This window comes from Pseudochaenichthys georgianus, chromosome 13 (assembly GCF_902827115.2).
Source record: "Pseudochaenichthys georgianus chromosome 13, fPseGeo1.2, whole genome shotgun sequence".
NCBI lineage: Eukaryota > Metazoa > Chordata > Actinopteri > Perciformes > Channichthyidae > Pseudochaenichthys > Pseudochaenichthys georgianus.
The window spans coordinates 18,938,532-18,962,124 of record NC_047515.1 but is presented as its reverse complement, the minus strand read 5'-3'; the positions used below and the strand labels follow the sequence as shown (position 1 = coordinate 18,962,124).

General features: G+C 40.5%; 1 protein-coding gene across 1 annotated transcript; it reads left to right on the top strand.

The window, feature by feature from the left end:
- Positions 1-1,099: 1,099 nt before the first annotated feature.
- Positions 1,100-18,083, top strand: hnf1ba (HNF1 homeobox Ba). Its single transcript, XM_034097581.2, has 10 exons — positions 1,100-1,820; positions 3,844-4,043; positions 4,361-4,628; positions 4,730-4,953; positions 10,175-10,329; positions 11,668-11,788; positions 11,882-12,061; positions 12,667-12,782; positions 13,192-13,236; positions 15,365-18,083. Exons 1-10 carry the CDS (start codon positions 1,441-1,443, stop codon positions 15,383-15,385), a joined length of 1,710 nt encoding a protein of 569 aa, XP_033953472.1. The 5' UTR covers positions 1,100-1,440; the 3' UTR covers positions 15,386-18,083.
- Positions 18,084-23,593: the final 5,510 nt, after the last annotated feature.

Genomic DNA, 23,593 nt, shown 5'->3' with positions numbered 1-23,593 from the left:
TTTTCATTAGAAACTAAATAAAATACTATTTGGTTTTCATTCATTATACAGTTTGTTTAATATAGATATATGTTTTTTTTCCGTCTGTGAACAACGATGTCTGTCTAGACTAGAGTTAACTTGAGTTAAAGAAGGGTCATTTTTAATTAATAGCCAATTGTGAAGTCTAAATATTAAAAATAAATCAATAATATTAAACTTTATTCACGCATTTGATCCCACTTTCAGGACTTCTTCTGCCAATATTTCCAGATGACTTTATACCGACTACTTTTAACGATAAAACATAATGTAATATCTGCAACAAAATAAGATAAATAAAGTTGAAAAGCACATGAAATTGCACTTTAAAGTCAGACTGGACACCAGCATTGGCTACATCTGCTCTGTGAGTTCACCCTCAGTCCGTCTTTGTTTCAGAGCCTACAACTAAAGGAAGATAAACAGCTAAACAGCTTTATTATTGTTTTATTTAAAGAACTTTCACGAGGAAACAAAGGTGAAAAGGTCCCTAATAACATCACTCTGCACTTATTAATGATTAAGTGTTTGTTTAACTCCTGAGTGAATTGAAGTGTTATTGCTATTTTTCTAAATTTGAAAAGTGAAATAAACCTCAATCGTTTCATTTAGCAATTTAAGGGACCAACATAGTTTATATGGCCGTGTCATTGTGCGCAGATAAGAGACAATTGAGGCAATTAAAATGTTTAAAAGGGATTTCTGTCCCACGTTTTCAAGGTTTAAAACCTAAGAGTTTGCCTACATGATGTTTTAAGTTGAAAACGAATAAAATATTGTATTATTATTGTAATTTTGAAAATAGAGATCTAATGAGATTATAAATCTTTATTAAAGGAAACAAACATCTGAATTAATGAAGACAGCAACAGTTTATAATATAAAATAAGGAAGGAAATATAAATAGTATAGGCTATTGCTTGTATGCCTACTGCTCGCAGAGCTATTTCAAGGCATTATTTAAAAAGAACTAACTTCATCAGCGGTGTGAATATGTGCAGCTCGCCTTCTTAAAAGTCTCTATGCCGTATACAACAGGGTCCAAAGTCCATGAAAGTTTTGCTGATAAGGGCAGCCAATAAAAGCAGCAGTGCAGCAGTGTAAACACATGTCTACCTCGGCCCAGAGCGGGCCTTATTCACTGGATTTACATAAGGCTCCCATCAGCCGGCCCACTCATTACCACGTTTTATATCCCCCTGCATGCACTCAAGCATCATGACAAAGTAGCTCCATCCTCCCCTCCAACAGGGAAGTGAAGCAGCTTCTCCGAGCAGGTGTCAGGAGCCGCAAACTCATACAACACTGGAGCAGAGAGGAACTTTATTTTGTAGCTTTATTTTTTTGTAATATCCCACTTTAACCTCCCCTTTTCACTCTGCTGCAGCGCGCTCACAGCAGGCCTATGTTGTGTTTTTAATGTTCTCTAAAATGGTATCCAAGCTGACATCCCTGCAGCACGAGCTCCTCAGCGCCCTGCTGGACTCGGGAGTAACCAGAGATGTTCTGATCCAGGCCCTGGATGATTTGGACCCCAGCCCGCCGGGCTTCGGAGTAAAACTGGAGAACCTGCCCATTTCCCCAGCTCCTCCGCAGAGCGGCAAGATGAGCGGGACGGACTCCGACTCCAAGCCCGTCTTCCACACGCTCACCAACGGACACAGCAAGGGCAAACTGTCCGGGGACGAGGGCTCCGACGACGGGGACGACTTCGACACCCCGCCGATCCTGAAGGAGCTCCAGTCGCTCAACACTGAGGAGGCTGCGGAGCAGAGGGCCGAGTTGGATCGCATGTTGGCGTAAGTTTTCCTACTTTATATAACTTTTTTTTAAACTTTTTTAAATAGTGAAAATTAAGTTAAATCGCACTTTGAAGGGTGTCATGAGGAAGTGAAAATATGCGCATATTCAGGGTTATTGTGTTTATTTTATAACACACTCAAAATGCTCTTTCTGTTAAGTTTGTTAATGTTAGGAAAGAAGGCCTGTTTAAATAGCCTACATGTAGGCTAGGCAATAGCAAATGCATTTCCCTTCTGTGTTTACATTTTTAAAATAACCCGCCGTGGTTCTGTTTTCCATTCTGGTTACTAATTACCCACACGGATTATTATTTCTTTACCTTTGCAAAATATCAGCTGAACTGAGATCCAGGCTATTTATTATTAACTATACTCCACCTCTCAACGATAAAAATAAATCCGGCAATGGTCGACAGACACGAAGAGAAAGTGAATGCACGTCTGTCTGACATTTAGAATAACACATAGGCCTAGGCCTATTATAAATAATTATTAGCATTATTATATAAATAACATAACATACAAAACTTCTTAATCATACTTATAATAATACTAATTACAATATGAATACAATTTATGAATAGCATAATAATAATAATACAAATTATGAATAGCATTATAATGTTAACAATAATACAATAATATTAATTATATCTTTTATTGTTTCCCTATTATGCCAGTAAACAAAAACATCCCAAACAAATCGTAATCCATTTATTCCAATCCGAGTTTTTGGATTTACTGTAAAACTAATATTTAAAGCTCTAACACGACCGGAAGAATATCAAAACTAACCCACGTGTAGTTATTATTAATTGTATTCTATAAATCATCAACGGAAAGATACACAGTGGCGTGTGATTAGAGTGGATGGAGATCTGGTTATTCATTGTCAAAAGTTATAAACTAACATCTCCCACTTAACCCGCAGATTTATGTAGGCCTCCACATTCTCCAAAACAAACAGGCGTGTTAGATTTGCTATAATTACCGATGTCAGTGTCTGGGCCTGCTAATCTCGTATTGTAGGTCATGGCTTCGTTTTACCTCCGAATTGTTTTTGATAGACCTAAATACTGCTGCAGAAATTAGACGTCTTAAGAGTAGGCTTTTGTCAATCGCTGTTTCTACAGGTAAGAACACGATTTGATGCTAAATTCATTTTTGGAATCAAAGATTGTATTAATTCACATGCACTAAAAAACGAAATAATGTATTGAGTTTAACTGAACGTCGCTTTTTTATAAGATTAAAAGATTAAATATATCTAATTTTACACGTTCGACTATATCTTCAAGTTATCCTGACTCCAATGTATTTTTGATTAACAATTACAAACATTTGATCATAGAATGAAGTGAGTAAACATTATAATATAAATATTAACTCAAATGTATGACTTAGCCTAATATTGTTATCAAGTTTTTCCAATACAGACATTTTACAAGTATATTTATAACTGAGTATATCAGAATTTCTTGTCAACCTAAGTTTGATTCATTTTTTAGCTGTTGTTTTTTTAGATTTGTACAGTTCATGCTTGCTTTAAATTCACACAAACTTGATCTAGTTTTTTTCCAGGTTTACATTATGTGTTTAGGTGACAAATCCTAAGTCCAAGTTCCTCAACCTGCCTGAATCCACTTGAACTAACCTTTGATAATATTTACAGCCTATTGAACGGGTTACAGTGATAAACGGGTTGTCAGTGAGAGGACTTGTTACCCTTTAAACTTGAAGCCTTGTAAAACATTTAGGTGAAGGAACATATGTTTAATACTTCCACATTTGTAGATTTTGTAAAAGATATATATAAACAACATTTAATGCCTACAATCATTACCATAACATTTTCTTTCCCCTTACATGAAGCATTTCACCATGTATTTATATTAATTTAAGACCAGAACTTTATGTCAGCCAAATAAATGTGAAATGTGAAGCTGGTTTTGCCCTCTGAAGACTGCAGTATAGTTCAGTGGTGAAATGTGTTTTCTGCTCCTGTTTTATCTGAACGCAGAGAGGATCCATGGCGTGCTGCCCGCATGATCAAAGGTTACATGCAGCAGCACAACATCCCCCAACGGGAGGTTGTGGACGTCACAGGGCTCAACCAGTCTCACCTCTCCCAGCACCTCAACAAAGGCACGCCCATGAAAACAACGAAGCGAGCCGCCCTCTACACCTGGTATGTCAGGAAACAGCGGGAAATTCTCCAACGTAAGTTAATATTTGAGTTTCTCACAGATTGGCCCCGTCCTGTAATGTGTAGTTAGCAACAGCACAGTGCTTTTTTGGGGTTTCCATATCATGGTGGGTTCGACATGTCCTCACCATGTAGGATGACATATACATTCCCCTACAGCAATTTTAGTCATAATTCATCATAGTGAGAAATATATTGTTTCTTTGATAGAAAAGACCTCTATCATGTGGGTAAACGTTTTACAGATATGCATTTTGGTTTTGTGATTTTGCATTGAAAGAAAGCATTTTGAAATGAGTTGTATTGAATGTACATCTTTTTGTTTTTGCAGAGTTCAACCAGGCAGTGCACAGCTCTGGCTGCAACATGACAGATAAAGACAATCAGGATCCGATGTTTTTTTTCCCAGAGTACAACCCGTCTGGTCAGGGCATGGGTCAGACTGGTGAAGAGGTCGGAAGCGAACCCTCCTGTAAGAAAATGAGACGTAATCGTTTCAAGTGGGGGCCTGCGTCCCAGCAAATCCTGTACCAGGCCTACGAACGGCAGAAGAACCCCAGTAAGGAGGAGCGGGAAGCTTTAGTAGAAGAGTGCAACAGGTACATTTAAAACAACAACTTCCTATACCTTCCTAGAAATATTTGACCAAAACAACATTCACCCTCATTTTTGATTTTCCTTATTTATTTGATATCTGCAGAGCTGAGTGTCTTCAGAGAGGCGTCTCCCCCTCCAAAGCTCAAGGCCTCGGCTCAAATCTGGTCACTGAAGTGCGAGTCTACAACTGGTTCGCCAACCGGCGTAAAGAGGAAGCCTTCAGGCAGAAGTTGGCCATGGACTCCATCACCTTACCGTCCCACAGCATGAACTCTCTGCTGTCACACAGCTCGCCACATCATCCCCACAACAGCGCTTCACCTCCCAGTAAGATGACAGTTGACTTTACTTTGCATGCAGTTCAGCATCACAGAAAGCAGACAAGATGTGTCATGATAACTGATTTGTCTTTTTACTCCATAATTTTAGCATTGCACATCTTTAACATTGTCAGACAGTTTAAAATAAAAGGTCATAAAATTGATACAGCATAAATGGAGATATTGTCTTACTTATTCAACAATATCTTGGTCTTGTTAAAACCTTGTACCTACATTATTACACACAATACTTTCCAAGACTTGTTAACATATGTTGAGGTCAGTGGGGTTCTCCCTTAACTGTCATGTCTACAGATTCATCATCTGCATTCATCCATTCGCCACAAAAAGACCATATGACTAGAGACAGAATTCGCATTAAGAACGTTTCATTTACAGTATTTACGCCTACATTTTAGATAATAGTGCAAATAAATACATGATTTAGTGTCTTTGGTGTGAAAACGCTGTCAGAAATGGTCAGAAGCACAGCTGATGTGATCAGAGGGGCAGAGAAACAGGGGAGAAGTGATCAATGAGCGTGAGTGAGTGAGCTGAGCAAATGCCATTGTTATTCTGATCTTTGAAAACACACTGAGAACAATCCACATTGTACCTGCAATCTCCACTCCAAAGTCAGCATGGAGAAGCATGTCACAAAGGGCAGCAATCCTGTGACAGGCCAGGGTCAGGCCAGGGTCAGGGGGGGGGGGACAGACACATCCAGATTACTTCGACATAACGCCGTCATTTCCACATTTCCTCCTCCCATGCAGGTTGCTAATGACTCCGCTCAAAGAGTCTCCAAAACAAGGAAATGCTGTGCGTTTTGGCCCTGACCATTTCACCCTCACCTGATGTTTGCATTCGGAGTAATTAGTATTGACTGAGTCTACCTGTGTATACGACATAAAAACAAAGCTGATAGGCCTCACAGAGCATTATCCTCCGTGCCATCACTCACCTCCATAAAACTGTGATGTGAGAGTCTCACTCAGAGCCTATTGTTGTCCTCTCGTGTTCGAACACGAGGCGAGCTGTGAAGGGAAAACAAATTGTTTGCCTTGGCTTGCTCTTTTACCTTTGGTGATTGTCTGTTTGCTTGAGTTTTTTTGTAGATGCTCAGAACACCTGACCAGGCATTGACCTCAGGTTGCCAAGCCAGAGGGGTCAGCGATAAGGTTGTAGAAGGGAAGACTCGGTGCATTGCGAAACATACTCTGCGCCCCCCCTGAAAAAAGACCTCAGCTGGCTGCTTACAAGGTGTCCTGCTGGCATCCTGCCAACAGCATCAGCTGTTTTTCAGTGTCAGCCCCTGGCCTGACAATAATATCCCAGCAGGGCGTCTCATTGCGTTGCTAGGGCACGGCCTGTATTATGCATTCTTAATGGGCAATTAAAATCCTTTGCTACTACATCTCCCAGGCCTTTGATAAGGGTCTCCTCTGACTTCAACTCTCTATACTCTCCCTCAGCAGGCGGTCCCATTGTCTGTGGTGTATTAGAAGACTGCAGTGACTGTAACCTAGGTTCATTTATCTCTGCTGGGCCTTGAGGAGGACTGATTTGAAAGCCTCCCCCCTCATCTTTATGGGCATTGGTATAGTTGCTGAGGCTGGGTGCAGACTTGGAGCAGCAGGAGCTGTCCACTGAGGAATGGGCTCTTTTCTGGCCAGACAGGACTGATGACCCCTTCTGCGCCTACAGAGAAAGCTATAGTCCCCCCCTCCCTAAACCGCCGCTGCACCTTCAGTCACACAAGAGAGGTCACTGCTGGGTCAGATCAAAGAAACTCCTCGTACTTTGGGAGTTTTTATTGATTCTGTTTCAGCTCGTTGATCAGTCGGTCACAACTGAATGGACAGTCAAACACTGTGATGTGCAGTTTTGGCGGTGGCTTTTTTACCTTCAGAAATGAAACTGATTTCAGGCAAGATTACATTTGTTGGCGGTTCTATGAGCACACGCACCTGTGTTTTCTTATTTAATATTTACCTACTGTTCATCCACTTATATTGTTTACTGAGATCACGTAATCAATATAATTTATGACATTTGACTTCAAAGCGTTAATTTCCCAAACAAGTTAGTTAATCCATACATTTGTTGGCCAATTTATTAGTTTGATTTTCTCCTTTAATTCGTTTTTAAAGAAACTGTTGTTTGCAGTGGTGGTAGTACATTGCGGTTGGGGGTAATTTACCAAACGATCTCCATTGTATGTTAACTTATAGTTTTACTCCTATATATTTTGGAGGGACATTATTGACATTTTACTTGCCCTTAATTGATTTAAAATCATCTAAATATTTATTTTCCTTTTTTCAGAAAATGATATCATAATTACAAAAATTATAGTGCATGTAAAGGATTTGTTCCTAATGATTTAGCTTTACAAAAAGCAGGTTTTGGTTGGGGCCATGTTCCCCAAACAGCAATTTCACCTCTAAAAGTCTTTACAATCAAACCCCAAAGTGATACAACTCAAATACCTTACAAAAAGCACAGATTATATAAAAAAAAATGTTTTCCTGTTCCTGCCTCATTAATCATCTCACAACTCCTCAGATATATTTTGTGACCATTTGAAGGGAACTAACCCCTTTGGAAACCTCTGCACTAAACTTCTCACTGTATATAAAGTAGACAAAACTAGTTACAGCAGTCAGATGCTGCCTAGACATTGGAACATTAGTAAGAATCGCATAATGTAAAATATTATACTTATGACACAGGGGCCGTTTTTCTGCTTGACAAGTACTTTAACTTTTATAATACTTATGTCCATGTGCATAATTATGGATGCAGGATTTTTACTTGTAATTTTGTATTTTTAGATGATTACTTGGCAGCTAGAGTCACCATTACACTGAATCATCGTTCTGCATGTTAAAAAACAAGCAGACTCAGAAGTTCCTGATCAGACACAGTACGGGGGGTCTTATCCGTAGGTTGCATTGCTTTCCGTCACCTCAGGCCGGTTTGAAACATCACACACACACAGGAAAAAGGATGGCCTAGCTCTGCACTTTCCACTGCTCTGTTCTCCCAGAGAGCCACAAAGAAGAGCCTGGATACGTCCTGCAGAGACCCAGGAGGTCTGTCATATGCAGCGGTACTACAATGAGCACTGCCTGGGGTTGGGGAGGCAGGCTTTGATATTACATGGGTCACACAGGGAGCTAGAGCCTTTTAAACCTGCTGAAGATCCGTGCTACCACTCCCCTTCGGAAGTTCTCACCCTCCCCCCTGCTCTCGAAAAAGACCCTTCAGTTTTTCATGGATTGTCACATCTTGCCAGAACAGTTCTTTAGCTTTTGCAGAATCTAGAAGTTACAGTTTTATTTGGTGGTTAGTCACTTAATCTGTGTTTGTAGAAAACCTTTATTTTACATTAGCTTTCTAGTAACTGAGATACTCTTAGTGAAGATCGTGGAAGTCTTTCTACTTACTATGAGACACCTTGCAGCTAGAATTACTGCTGCACCCAAAGAAACAAAACTGTCCTGAATAGCATCCTTTTCTCCCTCTGACACTAAGAGGTCGCCCAGCTCAGAGATAACTGCCTTTTTATGAGTCCTCCTCTATTGTGTGGCAATGGGGGTCATGAGTCCAATGGAGTGCTTTATTGTTCTGCGGCGGTGTTTACAAGGCACGGTGGAGTGTAGTGGGGTTGCTAGTATGTTGCAGAAGACAATATGAAGTCTGTGGGCTGAACAAAATGGAGGGCAGTTATAGTATGAAATATGGCTCTTTGGCTTCAGACGGCGTGTTATCTGTTTTTTAAGTGTCTGTAGTTAAAAGAATAGTACCAGGGAGGCTGTTTCCTCCCATTTCCAGTCTTTACGCTAAGCTAAGCTAGCCAGCTACTGGTTGTAACTTTTTTATTAAGGGCATAGGAGCGACTGTGATATCACTGTTTGCAGCATGTATTTCCCAGTTCTCAAACTATTGATTTGAATATAGAGCATCTGATTATCATGAATCCGTACACATCCAACTTCTTAAAGAATTGCACGATTTTTACGATGACAAATCATTTGTTTTCCTCACACGGAGCAAACACATCCTGTTCCAGTTTCGAGTCCTGACAAGAAATCAATGCCCCCGTCATTGGTCACATTTAGTGTCAGCGCCTCTCCCTCCATTTATCTCAGAATGGCTGTATATCAATGCCTCCTGTCATGTCTGAGCGACCCCGACAGGGCGTTCAGGCTGTCACACCTGGGTCAGGGACGGAGGGCTCAGGCAAGATGGGAGATCTGAGTGCAAACAGAGTCTGTCTCTACACTGTCACTGAGGGAAGGACGCTCTCTGTGTCTGTGTGAGTCTGAGACCACAGGATAAGAATGTGTTTGACATTGCTTGTAATTGTGTAATGTTTACTCTGTTGGTATCAGAGGGGGCCTGCATCGGCAAACAGGAATTTGATTGTCGGTTGTGGTGGGGTGAAGCATTCCTTTGGGCCTCCAGTGAGAGAAAACAAGAGGTCTACACATGAGATTTTGTGATAGCCCTTAAAAGAATAATTACGTACATCACTGTGAACATATATAAGGTGTACTGAACTTCTGTACTTAAGTAACATTTTTAGGACTTTATTGATGACAAGTAAACTTATTTTTCTCTTTTTGAACTGACTGAGTTTTTAGTTACTTTCACATCTTTCCATAGATTTAACACATTTGAAATTCTCTGATTGTTTAATTTAGTCTTAAGATGGTAAAACCAAGGTTTGAGAAATGTATTAAGGGGAACCACATTTTATTTTCTGTTCAACTAAATTAATCACCATAGTGAAAATGTGCTCACACATTGATCCATTAGTATTTAACATCTGACAGTGTAACACACAATAATATAAAATATAACTCTAACCTCTACTTCTACATTTGCTTGATGAAACTAGTGAAACTCCACACTGACGTAATTACGAACACCATCAGTAGCATGTGTGTGCTGATCAGAGAGACTGTTGTGAGTGAGGGAACGCAGTGAATGGCCTTGGCTGAGCTACACAGATAGCAGCAGACAGGTCGCTGTGTTTATTTGCTCTGTCCTCCCCTGTCTGAGTTAAAGAGCAGGTTGATTGGAGTGACAGTGGAGTTTCTAGGCACAGAATGAGGCTACTATCTCTCTGCCTACATCAGTAATATAGCTGCAGGACCAAGCAGCTGTTATAGTTGTAGGACAGGACAAGTGAAACTAACTGTGTGTGTCTCTCTCAGTGCGTTACAGCCAAGGCCCCGGTGAGGTCACCTCCTCCACGACCATCAGTCACCACAGCAGCAACGGGATGGCCACCAGCCAATCGGTGCTCCAGCAGGTGTCTCCAGGAGGACTGGACCACAGCCACAGTCTGCTGTCACCTGACGCCAAGATGGTGAGTGAACACACCTGGGCCCTCATGGCCTCAGATTAGATAAGACCCAGACTGCATTTAGCATAAACGTACAAAGCAAGTTCCTGGACCTCCTCTCTCATGGACCCACGGGCAAAAGCCAACAATTAACACATTGTGCTGCTCTGTTTGGAAGGTGGACTATAGGGCACAGCCTTCACCACAGTGTACCAGGCATGTTCATTACTCAGCCAATAAACCTGACAAAGACACATTCTGTCTCATTGATTAAATGCCTCGCAGAGGAGCCTCAGGTGGAGTGCTGCTTGTTCTACCAGAGAAATGACGCCAATATTTGATTGTGCCCAATGTTTCTTTTCGTGTCAACTTCAGAGTTTCTCCCTTCTGCCCTAGTCCAATATTTGATCAGTGACAAGGAAACCTGCGCAGTGACCCTTAGCAGTGGTGCAACAATACTTTTTATGTATTATGTGTGATTTGCTGTCAAAGTTTAGTTTCACTTTATTTTATTTAAACAACAATGTCAGAATTAGCCACAAGGCTATTCATCATCTGTAGACCCTTTGTAAGGTGTCATACAAGCCTTCCTGAAATACATCTAAACAAAAACAGGGTATTAGGTTTAAAGATTTGAAAAGGACACATTAAAGTAATAAAGACATACAAATATATTATTTGGAGCTAAATTCTGTCTCCATTTCACACAAAATCAAACTGACTGAACTACTTATCTTGTTCAGGATCAACTGTAATATTGAAATGTGTACTGACTTCCCTGCCAGACCCAAATACTTCTGCCTTTTGGAGCGTCATTGTGTGAAATTACCACAGCCAGGGCAGGCAGTGTATTGTGCAGCAGGTCAGAGCGGGCAGTTTCTTATCTGTAGATGTGTGTTTGGCCGGCCTGTCCACTGTGGACAGCTGGCAGTAGTCAAATAGTCTCAGCCCCACCGAGTGGGAGGGTCTCAATCCAGATATCCATTACTAAATGCATTAATGTTTTTTTTTGCAAATATTTACTTAGGTATTTGTATGAAGCAATACAAAGTTACTTTATGCTACACAAACTCATTCACAATCCTAATTTCTAGTCTGCTTTTTTCTTTACATTTGTTCCTTATCAGTATTTGCCTGTGTGCTGTGTATGAGTGGAGAAAATGAAGTGCAGTGTTATACAAAATAATCTGAACTGAGTCAACATTTATGTATGTTGTTAGTTTATTACCCAACATCTGTTTCACTTTGAAAATGCATTCATGTGAACCTAAATAGCAGACACTCAAAGTGTTGCATGTAAGAAATATCAGAAAGCTAAATCAGTACTGTAATTGTATCTTTCTTTCTTTTATCTTTCCTCAGATTTCCGGTTCAAGTGGAGGACTTCCTCCAGTCAGCACACTGACCAACATCCACAGTTCCCATCACAGCCACCACCAGAACCTCATCATGCCTCTATCTGGAGTCATGGCCATAGCACAGAGTAAGTCCTCCAACCCTTTAGAAAAGAGAGAAAGTCATTTCATTTACTCCACCATGGACATGTTTTAACTGAGGTTTTGCTGTGTCTCTCTAGGTTTGAACACATCACAGTCTCAGTCGGTGCCAGTGATCAACAGTGTGGCGGGAAGCCTGGCAGCGCTGCAGCCGGTGCAGTTTTCCCAGCAGCTCCACAGCCCCCACCAACAGAGCCTGATGCAGCATTCCCCCAGCCACATGAGCCAGCAGCCGTTCATGTCTGTCACTCACTCACACAGTAAGTTACATTATGTAAAAGAGCCTCTAGGATGCTTTGTGTGTCAGTTAAACTAGTGGTTCCCAACCTTTGTTGTTTGTGTTGCTGTAACAGATATGTGTATGCAGTTCAAAGAAGTGATGTACTTTTTTCAAGTTGTTTCCTGCAAATCATTTTCAAGGTCTGAAAGGGTAAACAATCCGAAATATTGAGGAAAACAATACAAATGAGTAATTGGAGAAAATGAAAATCATTGTGTAGAAATTACCCCTAAGAAGCATTTTGGGAAACTTGAACTGAACTGAAGCAGTAGATATTTTAGTAATAAAGCCTTAAAAAACGCTCTCCACTCTTTTATGATCTTTTAAGTTTAGTTTACTTTTTTTAATTAATGCAATTAGAGCGTAAAACAGTCATCTTTTGCTGCTTTCCTATCTGTATTACAATACTAAAAGTAGAAATATGTGAAAGCTTTCCTCAGAAATTACTAGATTTTAGACCAGATCTTCTTTAATAGTAACTTTGCTACCTTTTAATCATCATAAACATTCAAGACCCTACAACATATACTGTTTTTGTGTTGTAAAGTGAAAATATAATTGAATCTATCGGACTTTCCTCTGCAGTGTATTCTCACAAGCAAGAGCCCCCACAATATTCCCACCCGTCACGTTTCCCCTCGGCCATGGTGGTCACAGACGGCAACAGCCTCAGCGCCCTCAGCTCCATGTCAGGCAAAACGGTGAGTCCTTCACATCATATCTCATCTCAGGCGCAACAGCTGCATGTTCTTACCTCTCTCTGTCTGCCGTTGCGGTTTTAAAAGTAAAAAAGTAAAAAGTCTGTGATCACTATTGGGGTATTTGCATGATAATCAGCAGTACATTGAAATATTATCGCCGTTACTGTTAAAATGATTACATTTTGCAACGGGGAGTTCTAACGTTTGATCAAATCTCTTAAAAATAATGCTGTTACTTTTTGACTTGCACACTCATTTCCTGTTTATACACATAAATCGCCCTTACTTTGTTCTGATTAAGAGAAACAACACATTCAAAGCACACACTAACAGGAACTACATCATGACAGGGAGAAGTGTTTGTGCGTTATGATCGTGTGTTGACTTTGTTTAATTCCTGTCACATTAGGATGGTGCTGTAAACAAGATGGTGCAACTCGGGGGTCTTTCCTGGGTAAATACCATTTTAAATCAAACACAATTGCACACAAATCCTTTATGTAGGTGTGCAGACTGCTACTTTTAATGTTTATAATTTCTGTGTGGAGCTGCTGCTGATATTTAAATGTTTTCACTTGGTTTAAAACCAAGAGACAAGACAGATATATGGATAGTATACTCCCCAGAATTCCTATTTCCTCTTAAATAGACGTCTAATCAATCACCTGCTCCATCAGCCTGAACGCCTCTTGATTAATGCTGCCTCCTTTCACTTTCCTCTCCCTGGTGAGAGTACCTCTGCGATTAGGAAATGAGCCCCGCTTTTAATCAGGGTTCTCAAGCCTTGTGTGCTGCTACTTTGCTCCATGCTACAGTGAGGCTGGAGATGAGATGGGCTGAGTGGGGGTAGAGTTTCTTTTTGGGTAATTACACCTCTTCCTCTTTCCTACTTCTCCCTGCTCTCAGTGATCGCTCTAGCCTGAAATGTTGTCCACGGTGCTTTCACACGCTCAATTTCCCACGCTGAGTCAGAGCACTCGTAACGCAGTGCTGCTACTGACAGACAGATGGGTTGAAGGGATGATAGCTCAGAGTGCAGTATATCCTCAGTGGGGGGGCGAGGTGTAACAGACCTCCATGAGGAGGCAATATATAGGAACCTTCTGGTCAGGGTGTAGCTTGTTTTAATGTTGTAAAACAAATGAAAAATGTACAAACGATGTAAAATAACTTGAATATTGAATATTCACATTACATGTCATTTGTTAGATCCAAAGCGACTTACATACATTCAGTACTGTGGACAATCCCCACAGGAGCAATTTGGGGTGAAGTGTATTGCCCAGGGACACAACGACATGCTGACTGCAGTGGGACTCGAACTTGCTGTCCCCTGATTCGAAGTTCAGCGCACTTCCCACTGAGCTACAGCCCCCCATTCACGTCTTTTCTCTTTAGTTTGATATTTTAGATAAGATAAATACTGATATCAGTACGTTCACAACTATATATAACTAGAGGCTTTATTTGTTTTACAAGACGCACCATTTTTTATATGGCTGTATAAAGTATAAATATAGACTGATTTCAGATATTTCACATTTTGGATTTGTGTCCAATAATCGATACAGCACCAATGCATTTTATACCAAGTAACTTCACGATACATCTGTCAGTAAAAAAACTCCTTATGAAACATAGTGAATTAAAAAGTACTAACTTAGCAAAAACACTAGAACCTTAAAATGATACAGTTCTTGATACTTAATACGTATTTTCCACTACGGGCATCATACACCCGAGACATTTGACCAACCCATTTATTTAGGTGGTAATTAGCTAGCAGGTATTTTCTTATCAGGGCTTTATTTGGACGGGGCAGCCTTTTTTTCTCATGACACAACCAGCCCTGCTCCGGCTTTATAACTAATTGTTTACAGAGAACCCTCCATTATACCTGAGTCTGTTTCAAACTCACCTCTGCTCAAAGCCTGGCGTCTAATGACTCAAGTCTTAGCTGCGGGTCAGCTTTATCAGGTGGAGCTGTTTGCTGGCCGCAGGGTCACACCAGGGTCACCTACCTCCGCCTCTGAAGAGCCAGGAGAAAAAGAAATTCCACAAACAATCTAAAAAAAAAAAGAGAGCATTTAAATGGAAACAAGACTTTTGAGAGTCAGGAGTAGAGGGATGAGGAATGTATTTGGTCAGGTGTGGCACACACATGAAGGTGCAGGGGTGTTGTATTTACCTGTGGTGGAAGACGTATTTAAATAAAGGACTAATGTAAAAGTACCACACTATAAAATACTCCATTAAGAATAAAAATACTGCATAGATAAAAGTGTAATTATTGAACCATTTAAGCAGCATTTTGTCAAGATGGAGCTAATTTGACTAGTTCTTTAACCTTTGTGAATATGTTTATTTTTTTAAATAATTGTTAAAGTAGCATAACATGGATAATCTCAAGTTACTCAGAGCTGTATGTAGTTACTTTCCACCACTGGTATTTACATTTAAATGTGTCACCTCCAGGAAGCCTTGTTGCCCATCACATAACCTGTGGTACTGGACAGATTGTTTTTATTGTTTTATGTAACGCAGGACTACTTTGTCTCACATTTTTCTCCTTCTCCTTTCAGTGTCCTCTTCAAGCTTGGTGAGAGCGTCCACCTGACTTCCCCGGTGCCCAGCAACGGAGGCACATTTTTCCACCCTCTCACCACAGTAACCATGACAACTCTTAATAACCGGCAACGGCGCGCTGGATGATGAGTCAGTCAACAAAACCAAAGGAGAGGCAGCGGGCCAGACGGTGAAAATGAGAAATGGGGACTGAGAGGGAGAAAAACAAAAAAACTCACCTGAAAAGTGAAGAGACTTGCTTCACCTCCATCGCACACAAATGATAAACAGGATGATTTTAAACACAATCTTTGAAAACAGTATTCAGTTTTTCTTATGCCCCCGATCACCCTCTTTTCTGACATTGCAAAGGAACAAAAATCAAGCACCCAAAAAGCACTCAAAAACTGTTTAAGTGGTGCAGACTTAAACGAAGGCTCTAGGACCACTTAAATTACACTGTGATTTAAGGTGGAAATATCGAGGCACCCTGCAACTAACAGAGACAGTGATCAGCCTCTGTGAAGGCTGAAAGACTCAAGTTCCTGGAGGCCTTCACAAACAGCCCTGCACGTGAGCAGATTTGTGTGGCAATCACAATAACCCTGTATTGATTTTGTATGCATGCATTAGACATTTTTACTGGTCTTTAAAAGGAGTCTTCCATATGTTTTCCTCTACACTCAGTTAGTGCAGGCGATGAATGCAGAGGGATTCATCATTTCAAGTTGTTCAAGTTGTTTATACTGTGATTGAAAAGACTGACAATCTTGAAAGGACTATGCAATGTGTCAATCGGTGTAAGAAATGCTTTGTATAACTGGATTCTGCACAGAACTCGACACACTTGAGACTGGAAATGAATATGCACTATCAGTGAAGTCACCAACAATGCATTTATACATTATATAATTATATATATATAGGCCTACTGGAGTTGCTGTTGATAAAGCTGCCTGTAAACTAACACAAGAGCAGATGGATGAGTGTGTGCGTGTGTGTGTGTGTGTGTGTGTGTGTGTGTGTGTGTGTGTGTGTGTGCGTGCGTGCGTGCGTGCGTGCGTGCGTGCGTGCGTGTGTGTGTGTGTGTGTGTGGGTGTGTGTGTGTGTGTGTGTGACAAATATGCCAAAGAATAAGAGTCAACTTCAATGTACGCAGGGAGGACTGACTCACACACTTCAACTGTGGCCCTTCCCCTCCCTATTGTTTGCACACAGGTTCAGGTGAATTTCAGGAATGGGACTCTCCCTCCTCCTCTTTCTCCTTCTCCCACTTCCTGCCTTAATGTGAAGAGATACCAAATAGGACAAACATTGTTAATAACTCCTTATCATAAATCATGCCGGCAGGAACCCCCCAGAGTCATGATGAAAATATTGACAAGTATTCAGAAACAAAACAAGTTGTGTACGTCTGGTATTTTGTGAAGGAGAGGGACATGAAAGCGGGCAGTGTTGTGACAGCAGCTGCTCTAATCATCCAGGAATCCACAGAGGCTGAGAAATGTTGGGGAGAGGAGCAGCTGCTGTGGGTACAGACCACGCTCACACTACCAAGGTGTGTTCGGGCAGAAGCAAACTTTATTTGCCACAAATGTGTCCGTTGGAGCCTGTGTTTGTTTGCCCCAAACTATTAGTACTGTTACCCCCTAAACGCACCAGGAGCGTCTGCGCTGCGTTACGGCCGCGCCGCGGCGTTCGCAAAGATCGCGGCCACTCTAGTCAATGGGTGCTATTCCACCAGACGCTCGAAGCGTCCCAGAAGCTCCTCGCCGCAAGGAATTTCTAAAATATAGGATGAATCCTATTTTTGACGCGGCGCAGGCAGGAAGTGATGAAAATCACCTTGTTGTCTGCTTTGCTGGTTGAGGGGGTGCACCCAAAACCGGCTCCTTCTCCTCCCCCCCACCACTGTCTTTCAAGTAGGAGAATACATGCCAGCGTTCTCCTCCGGTTTACAGGCACTGTAAATTATGTATATATACAATAATTATTATGATGAATGCATATTTTTTTACCACTAAAATACAGCAACACATCTTTGATTCATGTCGTTTATAACTGGAATATTACAATTATTATTAACTGTGTCTGTAGTCTACAACACAACAACATAGGAAATAACAACAATACATAAACCATTTAACTACGTAGCCTACTTACTTGTAGAAGTACAAATGTCCAGGAAATATTCCAAAATCAACAACGACGCTCCGCTTCCGCAACGTTTTGAAACGCGCCTGGGTCGCAGGAGGAGGTCGCAGCGTGGCGCAGCCGCAGCGCAGCGCGGCGCAGACGCTCCTGGTGCGTTTAGGGGGTTAGGCAAACTCCCTTCTCTCCATTGACTTTGTATGCAAAGTTTGTCCCAACACACAGTTTCAGTTTCGGTTTGCTTGACAACGATGGGAAAGGTTGACATGGAGACCAAATTATGCATCAGGAATTATTTTTAATTACACACTTTTCCAACCCTGCAAATCATTAGTGGGTCAGATCCAGTCTCCTGTTCAATATTAGGTCATTACATTTGTTATTATTTTGTTGGTTGGTGTGTGACTGTTATTATAGGCACACCTACTGCCATCTGATCAGAGGGCACTCATACTTGTGCAGGATGTGATTTGTTTTCTCCTAATGTATTATTTTTGTATAAAATGGAATCAATCATAAATCATTATTTATACTTTCTGAGAAAATGTTGATATTTCAAGTAAAAGTTGTTTTTTTCAAAATGAATACATGGCTTTGGTTATTGTGTGTGTGCAAGGCATACAATTGAAAGATAGATTGAACTATTTGATATAAATGTGGGAGGTGTTATAATATATACAAGTATTGATCCTATTTTCTAATATTATTATAGATATAATATACACATATATAGTCATCAATAACTTTCTATGTCTGGGCCAATGATTTGTAACCAATAGCTGTTGGAAATATAAGGTAACATAACATGTAAGTGTACCTCAAATGTGTACTTCAGTGCAGTAGGATACTTGAGTTATTTTCCACCTCTTCAAAGCTGTTTATAGCCTCTACAAAGATGTTGTGGTGTTGCGCGTGATAAGCCTCTTTGAAGTTCATAGATCTAAAGTGCACCTTAAATTTCAAGCAAGATTGTTGAACTTGACTTGTTGATAGCATAATTCATTTCAGCATTTATCTGGTACTGACACAGAGCCTTGTGTAAAAAAACTCATGTATAGCTTTTAATATGGTTATTGTAATGAAAAGAAACACAGCTTCATTTTGAAAGGGTTTTAAGTCAGCTCAATGTCCCATGGCTCTAGGGTTACATTGCATATTTCCCATGCTGATCAGATGTTCAGGAGGTGTCTTTGCAAGTTTGCAGTAATATAATGACTTATAACATCTGTTGATATCTAAATCTATATACGGTATGAGGATGAGAGGATTTCTACATTTCTATAAGGAATTGCAAAAAGGTTCATACTTACCTTGTATAATCTTAATTATCAGTATACATTCTTATCTACCTAAATTCATGTGACAAAAACAAAACAGCAACATGAACAACATTAAAAAGAACAACACCTAGACATTTGACATGTGATGTAACTGCCCTATTTTGCCCACAGAAAATAACATGCAATTAAAGTGGTATGGATATGGTTGAAAATGAAAGTGTGCATCATGTCAAAAAAATAAAAAGAAGGGTCAACACTTTCAAACATAACACTTACAAAAAGAACAGTATAGTGATTTCCCTTGAGAAAGCCTTAACTCTGCTTTCCTATCCCTGTGTTGACCTGCAGCCTACACAGTGGAGCCCTGCTGTTTGCAGCCTTGTAATCCACTGATGTTGCTCTATTTGGTTTTCAATGAGGCCTTTGATTTCCAGACCCAGGAAGCCTCTAAAGATCTGACAGTGTCTCTTTTGCTCTTTTCTGTAAAAGAAACTGAAACACTGGAGGGCTCATTAGCATCTGTTAGAACTTGAAATAAAACACTGAACTCATGACATTTAATTCAGAATTAGGGTTTGAATACAGGCTTGATTCATTAGCAGGTTCTTGAACAAATGTGCTAAATACTTTTGTATAAACAGTTTAGTCTGTGTTGTCTGATTTGTCTCCATGGGGATGTATTGTCAGTCTTGTTATTTGAGGAAAGAGCTTGTGCTTAAGCAGGAAGCACTTTAGGTCATTTTGAACTTATTTGTATTTTTAGCTAGATTCATTTTATTCTTATCTTACAGCTAACTTTGTATGAAATGTTGAAAGAATACCAGCACACTTTTTAACAAACGTCAGCATGCTATTTCGCAAGCCCCCGCAGACTATTTCTTTCTGGGAAAAGTAATCTTTTAAATTACTCTTTATTGCTCCATGTCTCACAGCAGGGGGCACCATTACTCATTTAGGAATTCCTGCTTAAAGCAGTAATACTTAACAAGAGAAAAATTCTCCTATTCCAAGTTTGGTATGATTGTTTTAACAAAACGTATAGGTACATTCAACTAACAACTAAACTAAAGGTTAAAACAGTATAATGACAAACCAAATCATAAACTAATCATGTTTGGTCTCCTTTCTCTTTATCCAGTCTTGATCCAGGTTTTGACACTCAGTAGGTTTTATGACAATGACATGCGCCGTTGAGAGGAGCACAAGGAATACATTAAGTATTCATCTTCAAAGAATTCTTCATGGGACTTTTCATTTATTTTCCAAGATAGCCGTCAGCTCCAGAGTGGCTGTGGTGCAGCGCTGTCTGTCTGATTAAAGCAGAACACTTCCAGGGAAACAGAGGATCATTGACTCTCCCTTCACCTCCTGTGAGAGGCTTGGCATGTCTTCCAGGCAGCGGAGCATAAAACAGGGAAGGTCATGACGGATCACGCCTCAACTTTGGCCTGACGAAGTTCATCTGGGTAAATGTTGTCAGTCAATCCATTACATTTTTAAGAAAATCTTAAACCCATGATTCAAACCATTTAATCACTTTCTTTGATGTATTGAGTTACTGAACTCTGAACTTTGAGTCTGCCCACATTTGCACTCAGGCCAACTGTAGCCTCTCAATCAGCGCTAAAGATACATACTGTGAAACATACTGCAATAAAACCATAAATACAGCTACTGTTATCACTAATAGCAGGTATCAATACAACTCCAAAAGTTTCCTAATGACGCTTCCATTGTCCGCTGCATCAACAAAGACCACAAATACAGAGGACTGATCTAGAGCTTCTTCATATGGCGCAACAAGAATCATTTAAAGCCCAAAATCAGCAAGGCCATTGAGCTTTGTCGACTGCACTCACAACACTGAAGCCCTAGAAGGACACACACACGTTTTTACCCTAAGGAGACTTAGATCAATTAGTGTCTACAAAAAACTACTGCAGACTTTCTCTCAGCCGTTAGTAACCAAGGTTTCTATCTTCACAACAGTGTGCTGGGCTGGCACACTGTTGTCCAGCTCAGTGATCAGGAACTGGACAGTCTGCACTCAGTTTCAGAGAAGGGGCAATTTCAGTAGATTGGCACCCTATACTATATTTTATAACCATAGCTCCAAACAATTGCAAATGCTAGCCGGATATAAAACCTATATGTTCCCCCCAGCAGTGTATTAGAAAGATATAAGCAAAAAGCTGGGAACAGTCTGTAAAAAAAAAACTGCAGGTAAACTACCTGAAAGCAATCACTAAAATACAAAAAGGAAAGGAAACCATGCGCACTAAATAGAGATACAATGTAGGAGAAGCTCTTTTAGAGAGTGTATCTCTGCTGCAGGGTGGTGAAGATGGAGATAACAGATTCATCTCAAGGACTCAAGAGGTCAACCCAAGGAGCGAGCTGCCACCCGGGGAACAGAGGCGAGGGGCAAAGAGACAGAAAGTGGAAGCTGTAGGCTGAATGTGGCCGTGTGTTTAGCAGAGGCAGAATAAAGGATACTACATCAACTCCAGCTGGGGCCCAAGGGGTTAATGGATAAGACTACCCAGCAGGGGTCAAGGGTCAGGAGGCCACTCTCTGCCAGGGCTAATTGGTCACTGCGACCAGAGTTAACGCCAACATTTCTATGGAGAAATACATACACATGTATGGAGCTGCTCTGACAGGAGAATCCATCAAAAGCCCCCATCAAGGAGGCCTCTGTTGTGCTGCTGCACAGTCATGGAGATCACTCAGGCCTCCAGAGTAACAATCAGCACCCTTCACCGTACATCGCCAGCAGCACCACCTACAGTGACAGCCAGGCCGCACGCGTGAAAAGATTGCTGGCTTTTGATCTCCAGTTTTTCTGTTCAATTCAGCTCATTAGCATTCACTATTGTAAGGACAAGAAAACACGGCATTAATGTGAATGTAAGAAGTCATTTGGATTGACCTACTTCCTTAACAGGTGAACGTTTTGGAGAGCAAACATGTCTTTACATTATTTGAATCATGTGATGAAGACGTTTCTTTTCTGAATAGTGGTCCATTTAGGATATTTTGATATCTTTAGCTTTGACATCTTCACAGACTCTTTCTTCCATTGACAAGACTTAAGATTTGTCCTTTATTTTAGCTATTTTAGTCCAAGATAATTTATATGGACCATATGGTAATATAACTATAATTACTGATCAGTTTAATAAGAAGGACAATTTTTGGGTACAACATAATACACATCAAGTGCGAGAGGCTCATGACTTCAATCATAATAATAATAATAATAATTACTTAGATTTATATAGCGCCTTTCAGGGGACATTCATCTTGGCTGCTGTATATGATACCTTACTTTGAGGAATAGCAGCATTCTTTTTCCTTTTAAGAAAATGTATTCAACAACTTAAATCCATCCATGTTAGATAAAAATCCTGTTGGGAATGACCACATTACAGTCCTACTTGTTTGTGCTTACAGAAACGTTCCTTCAGCAGATATATGAAAGCCGACGTCTGGTCTAAAACTACAATTCTTCACAGTGAAGCTCAAACTTAACATTTTTCAGAGGCAGGACTTTCATTATCACCAGTGTGGTATGTTTGTAAGTGTTCTCATTACAACAGTTTGAATGCATTTTCTGCTGCTCTTTATTGCTTCCATTGAGACTCATCAAGAAGACGATTAGGCCTCGTCAGTCTCCTGTCCCCTCCTCTCCTCTGAGGGCAGATCGTGGGCTTCCTCCCTGCTGTGTGTGCCGGGTTTAGCTGGAGGACGGCCGACTCCGTCAGTCAGTCATGTCCCCTCGACGCTTGGATCTGGACGGGCTGTGGGCAGCCCCCCAGAGAGGAGGCCCGGCGAGAAAGGTGAACATTAACCCGGGTCCCATTCTGGGCATCCCACCATTCCCCATAAATCATTAACACATCCAGCATCAAGCCTGTGACAGCATCAGCATGACAACATCAATCTGTCAGGATTTCTCTATAACAGGTTTTCAGCCCCACATGCAAATGAATTGGTGAATTTAGACCCTAGTGAACACAGATATTTTCACCCAGAAACACGTCTAAAATAACTCATGGTCCTAATATTTGATGCTGGTTTATTTCATATGATTTATTTCAGATAAAATGCCACGTAAAGCCACAAACAACCGTCATTTCTTTGGTGTTTTACCTGGATATTGTAAAAATGAATTTCCTCTAAACATTTACAAGGTCATTAAAGGGTACATACGTCTGGCATTAGGCCATGACAGGCTTTTAAGGCCTGTGGAGATTTATCACAGTCTGGTCATGCTCCTGACAGCTGCCTCAAGTTGTAGATGAAATATGAGAGGAGATTGAATTTTAATTATCTTCTTTTTGTTTGCCTCACTTTAATATCTTCTTAATTATTAGTGACATCCTTTTGTTTAGTTTTTTTTGATCAACTTACATGTAAAATACGCACTAAAATATTCACTTTGTCTTCAAAACCTTTTGAAATTGTATGAAAACTCATTTTATTTGCTTAATCCTTTTATTAAGAATTGTAATCTATTGCTGTAATTATTGCCAAAATATTATCTGACTTGTATTAGACTGTATTTATTACACTTTTTTTAAATGCTTGATGGACAGTAAATGAAATAAGATCAAAATGGTTCAATTAAAACTGCAGTTTTTTACTTTTAGAGTCACTCTGAAGCCTAAAAGGCCACATCAGTCCCTCTGTCATGCATATGGACTCTGAATCATTGCTGTTGAATGGAGCAGAGGTATGGGAAGGTTGAGGGCAGACCAGGTGATGGATAGCAGCGGGGCTTGTCATCCGCTGTCTTACACTGCTCTCATT

Bases quoted from the DNA above. Each gene is read 5' to 3' on its own strand.
- hnf1ba (XM_034097581.2), top strand. From the start codon at position 1,441: ATGTTCTCTAAAATGGTATCCAAGCTGACATCCCTGCAGCACGAGCTC. The intron at 4,629-4,729 runs GTACATTTAAAA...TGATATCTGCAG, and splicing joins TTAGTAGAAGAGTGCAACAG to AGCTGAGTGTCTTCAGAGAG. The intron at 12,062-12,666 runs GTAAGTTACATT...TTTCCTCTGCAG, and splicing joins GTCTGTCACTCACTCACACA to TGTATTCTCACAAGCAAGAG.